Below are 9,479 nucleotides of genomic sequence, written 5' to 3'. Positions count from 1 at the left end.
CGCGCCAAGACCGCGACGCGGCGCCCGGGCCCGCCCCCCCCCACCCCTTCCGCCCCCCCCCACCCCTTCCGCCCCGCGCGCCCCGTAGCCCCGCCCCCTCCGCTCCGCGCGCCCCGTAGCCCCGCCTCCTACCCCCGCGCGCCGCGTTCCGCCGCTCCCCCCACCCCAGCGCCCCCCGTAGCCCCGCCCCCTCCGCCCTGGGCGCCCCGTAGCCCCGCCTCCTACCCCCGCGCGCCGCGTTCCGCCGCTCCCTCCACCCCAGCGCCCCTCGTAGCCCCGCCCCCTATTCCGCGCGCCGCGTTCCGCCGCTCCCCCCACCCCAGCGCCCCCCCGTAGCCCCGCCCCCTCCGCCCTGGGCGCCCCCTGTAGCCCCGCCCCCTCCCCCGCGCGCCGCCTTCCCGCTGCTCCCTCCACCCCAGCGCCCCTCGTAGCCCCGCCCCCTCCGCCGTGGGCGCCCCCTGTAGCCCCGCCCCCTCCCCCGCGCGCCGCGTTCCCGCCGCTCCCCCCACCCCAGCCGCCCGCCGGCGCGTCTACGGTTTTGCTCGCTCCTCTGGCCCCAGACTCTCCAGAGCCCTCTACCCCTGCCCGGGCGTGTGTCCGCGCGCGTGAACGCGCGTCGAGCCGGCGGAGAGAAGTCAGTCGGGAGGCAAACCAACCGCAGTGGCTCCCCGCACCCCATCTCCCTGCACCCAGCGGGAAAGCATCACGCCCGTGCACCCATTCACTCGCTTTGTGCATTCACGCGTTTATTAACATTTATGAGCGCCTGCACCAACACGTGCTAAGGAGAGGGTGAGTGAGGGCCTGCCATCTCGGGCTCCTCAGCTTTCCTGGAGGCCGTAACAGTCCGCGGCCCCGCACAGCGCCTCTCGCATCTCATACAGGTAACACAGGTGAGCCCCAGGCCGACCCGAGGCTGCCAACCTTGACCTTCCCGTCCTGCTCCAAAGTAGCGGTACATCTGTCCTCTTACTGCGGCCTGCCAAAGCCCTTCGCTGGCGGTGGCTGCCCAGGCAGTGCCCTCAAAGCTTCAACCTAAATCTAGCAGGTATAGAGAGGTAGGTGCTATATTTAGAACAGCACACATTTTCCACTAGGCCTTTTCCCCAGTAGTGATGAAAATATAGTACAATTCAAATATAGATTGTGAACGTGATCAGCCTGCAAGGGCCGCACTGCTGTCCCTGCCCGGCCCCTAACAAGGTCCCAAAGGAGGACCACAGTCCCGAGCCAGACCTGAAGGAAGCTCTGGGAAGTGGTGACTAACACTGTGTGGAAGGGCAAAGGAATTGTCCTTTACAAGGATGTTTGTCCCTTTCACCTCTGTCCAAAAGACCAACAGAGCATGACTAGCTTCACTGAACCCGCATTCTAAATTCCCTGGACATAGAGAATCAAATGGGGCGGGGTGATCTCTCCACCCTGGGACATTGAGCAATAGCTCAAGGGCAGTGTGTTCCGCCCTCAAAACCTTGATTTGTCTTTAAAGATTCCAGTCTGGATTTGTCATCTATGAGACTATTTAACCCATCCAGACCTTTAAAAAATTCATTTGATTTTCTGTTTTAGATGTATGCAACCATTTAACAAGTTCTGTATGTTGTTTACTGTGTTTTCATCACACTTCCTGCCCAGTCTACAGTAAGTTCTCAATAGTCATTGAATGAAGAAAGGAGAACTCAGTATATTGTCTCCAAAGTATGCTTGCTTGCTTTTTTTTTTTCTTTCTTTCTTTCTTTCATGGTGCTAACTCCCTGCCCTCACAAAGCTTACATTCTGGTTGTGTTGGAACAGCAGACAATAATCAAATAAGTATGTATGCAGGGTGTCAAGTGCTGTGCCATCAAGAAAAATAAAGCAGAGAAAGGATATGGGGGAGAGAGGGAAAAGGGTTATTTTATACAAGTGGTTATGGATAGCCAGGCAGAGTTCTGCAGGCACAGAGAACATGTACTGGGTTGGGACTGTGCTTAGCATATTAGAGAAAAAACAAGAAAACCAATATGGTGGTAGCAGAAGGGGAATTAAGAAATGAGGGCAGAAAGGTGGGTGAGCCATGATTGGGCAGATCATGCAAGGCCATGGCCATTTTAATAAAAAGACTTTGGCTTTTACTCTCAGAGAAAAGTCCAGAGTAACAGCTATGGGAGAGGAATAATAGTAAGGGGAAAAAAAGAGGAGTAAGAGGCTTTTGGCAAATGTGTAAGAATTCTGGTAGAGTCATTTTTACAAAATTATTAACTGTTAAAGGTATTTATTATACTTGAGAGAAATAGGCACTATTACCACAAATATAATTGAAATTGCTAATAATGGTATATATATTTTTATATATTTTCAGATTTATGATAAGATGATGGCAAAATACTGCAACTTAAAAAGAAAGTGCAATACTGGCATCAGGACAGACATACAGTCCAACAGAACAGAATCGTCAAATATAAACCTTCATGCACATGATCAATTGATTTTTGATAAGGAGAGTCTTTCCAATACAGGGTGGTAGGAAACCTGGATGTCCACCTGAAAAAAAAAAAAAAAATGAAGTTGAACCCTTCTCTTATACCATATAGAAAAATTAACTCAAAAAGGATCAACAGCTAAATTTAAGCACTGAAACTATAGAACTTTTAGAAAAAAAATACAGGAAAAGAGTCTTCATTACATTGGATTTGGCGATAATTTCTGGGATATGACACCAAAAGCACAGATAACAAAAGAAAAAATAAATAAATTGAACTCCAACAAAATTTAAAATTTTTGTGCATCAAGGGACAGTAGTATCATGAGAGTGAAATGATAACTCATACGATATTACAAATCATAGCTCTGTAAAAGATTAATATCTGTAATATAAAAAGAACTCCTACAACTCAACAGTAACAACAAAAAACCCCCAAGGACCCAATTAAAAAAACGGGCAAAAGACAAATAGACATTTCTACAAAGATATACAAATGCCCGATAAGCACATGAAAAGAGGTTCAACATCATCAGTCATAAGGGAAATGCAAATCAAAGCCACAATGAAATATCACTTCATGCAGACTAGGATGGCTATCCTCAAAAACTGAACTCTAAACCAAAAAAAAAAAAAGAAAAAAAAAGGAAAATAATAAGTGTTCAAGGATGTGGAGAAATTATAACCCTGGTGTGCTCCTGCTGCTGAGAATGCAAGATGGTGGTGTAGCCACTATGGAAACAGTATGACAGTTTATCAAAAAGTTAAACTTAGAAGTATTATATGATCCAGTGATTCCACCATATATATGTGTGTATAGATATAGATCTCCCAAAGAATTGAAAGCAGGAACTTGAATAGATATTTGTACGCCAATGCTTATAGTAGCCAAAACATGAAAATAACTTAAATGTCCATTATCAGATAAATGAATGAATAAAATGTGGCATACAATGGAATATTCAATCGTAGAACGGAATGAAATTCTAGTATGTTATGACATGGACAAACCTGGAAAACCTTATGCTAAGTGAAATAAGCCAAACACAAAAGGACAAGTGTGTGATTCAATTTATGTGAGGTACCTAGCATAGGAAAATTCATGGAGACAGAATTATGGCTGCCAGAGGCTGAGATAGGAGGAACTGGGAGTTAGTGGTTAAGATCACAGAGCTTCAACTTGAGATGATGCAGAAGTTCTGGAAATGGTCAGTGGTGATGGTTGCATAACATTGTAAATGTACTTAATGCTACGGAATTGTACACTTTTATGTTACATATATTTTATGTTTTATATTTTACCACAATAAAAAAGTATATGCAAATTGTGCCTGCATCTAACAGAGTAGGAAAACATATGTAATCAGTTTATTGAGCAAGGTGGACTCAGCATGTATAAGCAGAAAGTAACTTTACTCTCTACCCCATTACTGATTTCAAATGTCTTCTCTGCACCTGTTCTTTAACTGCTTTTGGATGGCATTTTGTCAGGTCCCAAGGCCTTACTAGTGACTTTCAATTAATATAACATCCTGAACGTTGTTATAATATTGAAACATCAAAACTCATGGAAAACTCATTTGTCCACCCTCCAAAACAGAGCTAGCTTCAGGCCTGGAGAACTTCAGATGTTAGGTGTGGAAGGGACAACAAGTTTCAGCTGCTCCCATTCCCTAAATCTACTACCTTTAGATGCTACTCTGGGCGCCTTTGGGATTTGAAGCAAAAATTCTCCCTGATTGGTAAAGTTGTCATCTAATGTTGGGACCCTCTCATTATAGCAGATTTTAAGTACTGTCTTCTAGGATGATTTGTGGGTTCTTTTGAAGACCTGAGGTCACAGAGATCTTTCTCTCACAAGTTCCTTGACAGGGGCAATGCTTTTATCAGCTGGCTGCTTGCACCTCCCTCTAAGACCTTACTTAAGGCCCCCAGACCCTGCAAGCAGTCTTCTTCAGTAGGGGCCCTCAGAGCCTAGCATCTGGCCCTCTGGAAATGTATGCATCCTTATCCCACCAATTTCTGAATGTGGACTGTGGTGGAGAATTGGCTGGCCACAGTGTCTCCCCCTCTGGTGTCCACTGTGTGGAAAGAAGCTGAGAAAAGTCACAGCCCCTTGACTACTCTGAAAATTCCAAGGAAGTGCTAATAGGTGCTCTCCTCAACCTCCCAAGACACTGCCTTCTCTTCAGTAGTTTGAAGTGGAGAATAAAGTACTACCTGCAGAACTGGTTTCCCAGAATCTCTGTGCCTCCTCCTGTATGGGCTGTGATGCCCTGTCTTTTAGACTGGGGGGGGAGTTCTTCAATCGTATTGTAGGGCATCTCCTAAGGCCTCAAGGGATCCTTTTTAATATCCTGCTCGCTGAAGTATTAAATCATCCGGGTCCCTGTATTTCAAGCAAGTCCTTTGTAAGGTACAAGGGGTCGGTGAGGGGGGATGGAGACAGGTTTTAGCTGTCATTCTTGCATGGGAACACTGATAATCCCTAGCCTTCTGCATCAGGCACATGTCACCTGATAAGTAACTTTGACCCTTATTTAACTGAGTAAACTTCCAAAGACTGGGATGCATACATCTCTCCTCTCTCTAAACTTTGTCCCTGGTAGGAAGGAAATCCTTACAGAAAAATCTTGCCAAATGTATCTGTACCTTTTCCTGCCTTACAAAACATTTAGTGAATGTAATTGAATTTAAAAAAGAAAGAGAGAATCTGGGGTGGTTCTGAATGTCAATTCTCCTGGTGCATATAGCTCCTCAGATATGTAGCAATCAGCTTAATGTATAAACTGTGTGCATGTCCACACTCTCCTTCCCCAAAATGCATATATTTGTTTAAAAATGAAATCTCATTTACAACCCTGCTCTTAAAAGCAGAGTGTGAGTGACCATGGAGTTGGGAAAGAGTAAATACTTAAGTTTCTTAAAAGAACTGGTTAGTGAAGTCATGATTTATATATAATCAGGATAAATCAGAATAACTCAATGAAGATATCACTCTCTGGGGTGAAATAGCATTCTCAGCTCATGCATGTGGCAGGGCACAGGGGAAATAAAAACAAGTTATGTACAAAGGATCGGGGATTGAATAGCTTATGATTAGCAGCAGAAGCTGATCCGAAAAGACTTCTTGTAACAACAGGAGAAGCAAAAAGACAATGAAATAGTATCTTCAGAATATTAAACGAAAGTGATTTCCAACCTAGAATTCTAAACCCAACCAAATAGCAATCAAATGCAAAAGAAGATTAAGAATGTTTTCAAACATGCAAGGTATTTCAAAAATTTATCTTCCAGGCACTACTTCTGGATGTAAGCCACCAAAATGCAGGAATAAGTCATGGAAAAGAAAGGCAAAGGACATAAAAGGGGGGATAAGAGAATTCCCAAAATGATGGCAAAGGGGGATAGCAGCTATGTCCTGACACACAGATGGCATCAGCCCAGGCTACAGGAATGTGACTCAAGAGACAGGCACGTAGAAGAATGAAATCAGGATGCCTTCTTTTGTATCATCTTTTTATACTAGCTCAGGGAAACCATTTCACCTATTTTTTAATAAACTTTATTTTTTCAAGTTTATTTATTTTTTAGTAATCTGTACATCTGATATAGGGCTTAAACTCATGACCCTGAGATCAAGAGTCACATGTTCTTCCAACTGAGCCAGTGAGGTGCCCCTTTAGAACAGTTTGAGATTTACAGAAAAACAGAATGTAATGCAGACAATTCCCATATACCTTCTCACTCGGTTTCTCTTCTTTTTTTTTAAAGATTTAATTAATTTATTTAACACAGAAAGAGAAAATGCAAGCAGGGGGAGCAGCAGAAGGAGAGGGAGAAGCAGTCTCCCGGCTGAACAGGGAGCCCAATTCAAGGGCTCCATTCCAGGACCCCGGGGTCATGACCTGAGTGGAAAGCAGATGCTTAACTGACTGAGCCACCCAGTGGCCCCTAACCAGTTTCTCTTCTTCTTAACATCTTACATTAGTTTGGTTTATTTGTTAAAACTAATGAATGAATATTTATACTTTGCTCTTCACTTAAAGCCCACACACAATAAATCAGATTGCATTAATTTTTACCTAATTTCTTTTTCTGTTCCCGGTCCCAACCAGGATACCACGTTACACTGAGTAATCAAATCTCCTTAGTGTTCTCCTGGCTTCTCAGGCATTCCTCATTTCTCACAACCGTGATAGTTTGAGAAGTACTGGTCAGGGTTTTTGTTTGTTTGTTTGTTTATTGAAGTATAGTTGACAAAAATGTTATATTAGTTTCAGGTGTACATCATGGTGACTGGACAATTCTATACATTACTCTGTACTCACCATAATAAGTATAGTGCCATTTGTCACCATCCTACGTGATTACAAAATTAATGACTATATTCCCTATACTGTATTCAACTAATAACGTCTTGAAGAACTTTTCTCTCACTCAAAAACTATTCCTTCCCCATCCCTGCCTCACTTTATTATTTTAATTGAAGGTCAGTTCATAAAGGAAGAAGAAACTTTTTTATTCCCTACTACCTCTAAAAAACCTTTTTGAGGACAGAAATGACAAATGCTGAAATACAGACTTTCATCTTTAGGAGCTTGTGATTCAATATCCAGTACAGCTGCAGGAATGAGTGTCAACTTGACTCTCCTCATCATCTTGAGGAAGGCAAATGGTTTGAGGTGGGAGGAGATACAGGAGAGAGAAAGTAATGCCCAGTTTCCTTCCCTGGCCTTTACCAATTTTACTTCCCTCTCAGGGTGTGTACACACACACACATCACTTACACAGTTTGTGGGGAAAGAAAACTCAATGCACACCTTCTGAAGGAAGGGGAGGTTACAGAGATATTATGATGCAATGAGGACCATATGAAAGACACTGGTAACATTATGAGGTCAGGATTTTTACTGAAATGCTTGCCTATATGAAATGCATTAGACTAAACCAAGGTTCCTCTCTGCTAATGGCAACTCTCCTACTGACAACTCTGACTCCTCCCCACAGTATGAGATTTTAAGAACAAAGGAATGAGAGCTGGGACAAACATTGAGACAGCAGGGAAGCACTGTGACAGCTGGAAGATTTTTCAAGTTGGCAAATTAGTGCTATTTCTTTCTATACAGAAATAGCAGATTCCCTATGTCCCCATGGATATCAAGGAGGAAAAGCGCTTAAGCATCGCACTTCAGATTACCAATTTCAGGACAGCTTTGACAGAGTTTGAAATATTGGTTGAACGTGTAGCAGCCCAGAAAAGAGATGAAAGAGCAGGCCTGTTTATCCAAAAAGAAGGTAAGATCAGTAATGAAGGGCAGACCAATTGGGTCTGTTGATTAGAACCGTGAAATGCTTCAATCCGTCAGAGAGAAGCAACATAGCTTAATAGCAAAGACATCAAATGGGGGACCAGAGTTCTGACTCTGTCTCTAAATAGCTAAGTGGTTCTGGGGAAGCTTTGTTCACTTCTCTCAACCTTAATTGTCTCACAAATGTAAAATTAAAAGGTTAGATTAAGTGACATCTTAGGACTCTTCCATGGGATCTACATCTGATGGCTTCCTGGTTGACCTGGGACTCTCAAAAGTACACAATAACCATTAGCAAGCCATGGAAGCCACCTTGCCATCTCTTAACAGTATTGTGAGACCATAAAGACTTTCATAAATAGGACAAAGTTTTTTTATGACATTTTGCTTCACTGTCTGGGCCTCTCCTCATGTCTCTAGGCTGGAATGATTTTGAACATGCCATGGTAAGGGGAATGAGGTAGGCAGTGGTCTGCCAGGGATATTAACAGCAGAAATATCAACACAGAATGGAGTACACCACCAGGGTCAGGGCTCAAGGGGACAGCTTCAGGGCATTGAGGACAGCAGTGACAAATAAGGCTTACCAGCAGAATAAAAGACTAATGAAACAAAGCCTGCTGTTCTAAGAAAAAGAGCAGAGCCCATATAGCTGCAAAGAGGTCGGCAGGGCCAGCCTGTTAATGTGCCAGACTGTAGAGCCACAAATGAGTAAAATGGTTGACTTTGGATGTTCAAACACAAGCTGGTATTATTTGACTAGTGTTTAAGAATTTATAAATCATCTTTAAAAAAAGAATTTACAAATCACTTTAATATAATTTAATTGATTCTGTTGACAATTCTAATGGACAAACATTACTATCATTGCTATTACTCCCATCTTATTTGTTAAAAGATGGCAGGTACAGGTAAAATATCTGCCAGAGTCACTCAACCTCTATGTGTTCGAGCTAAGACTCAGAGCTTCGAGATGTGCTTTTTAGATGAGTGTGAACTTGGCTGGGCTTTCTAAATCACCAGACAGAACTTTTCTTTTTCCTCAGTCACCCTGTTTACCTGTCTCTATAACCAAACTTTTACCACCCTCTGGATCTCAGCTTCTCTCAGCCAGGCTTCCAGCATCATAAGAAAAAGCAAGACCAAAAGACAAGAATTCCCTCAAAATCCCCTTCCTCTACTTCTGAGTTTCCACAAAGCAGCACCTGTCATTTTATCCATCCGTCTTCCTGTCTAAGGCTATCACTTTGGTGCAACAACTTCAAAGTCTGCTTTCCATTCGCTTTGTCCTCTCAAACTAAAATATACCCAAATGACCTGACCTTGACTTTCTCTTCCCTATAACCTACCACCATATGCCTTTTCATGCTTCTCCACTAAATCTCCCCACAGCATCACCACTTAATTTTCAATCTACTCAATCTGACTTCTCTCATCACTTTGCTGAAAATGTTCCTACTGAGGTATCCCAGCACCTAATATGGCTGCCAGATTCAATCAATTGTTTTTATTTTCGGGCTTTCTTGGCTCTTTCACTGCATTAGGAGCTCACTCCTCTGCTTCCAGAAACTGTCTCCTCTGTGTCTTTCATCACACCCCTCTCTTCTTATTTTTCCCTTTTCTCATTCTTTGTCTCTTTTATTTTTTGAGCTTTACCCGTGTTCTCAGTCGCACAGACGCCATCCACCTAGTCTCCTAAGCTGAAT

At 43.2% G+C, this 9,479-nt stretch overlaps 1 protein-coding gene across 1 annotated transcript in view; it reads left to right on the top strand.

The window, feature by feature from the left end:
* The first annotated feature begins 7,598 nt into the window (after positions 1-7,598).
* WDR64 (WD repeat domain 64) overlaps positions 7,599-9,479 on the top strand; it is a 138,686-nt gene continuing 136,805 nt past the window's right edge. Inside the window, exon 1 of the mRNA XM_072732890.1 lies at positions 7,599-7,759. Coding sequence (XP_072588991.1) covers positions 7,615-7,759 — 145 coding nt within the window. The 5' untranslated portion in view covers positions 7,599-7,614. The remainder of the gene's footprint in view (positions 7,760-9,479) is intronic.

Source organism: Vulpes vulpes, chromosome 13, assembly GCF_048418805.1.
Source record: "Vulpes vulpes isolate BD-2025 chromosome 13, VulVul3, whole genome shotgun sequence".
NCBI lineage: Eukaryota > Metazoa > Chordata > Mammalia > Carnivora > Canidae > Vulpes > Vulpes vulpes.
This window is presented reverse-complemented; position numbering and strand designations above follow the sequence as displayed.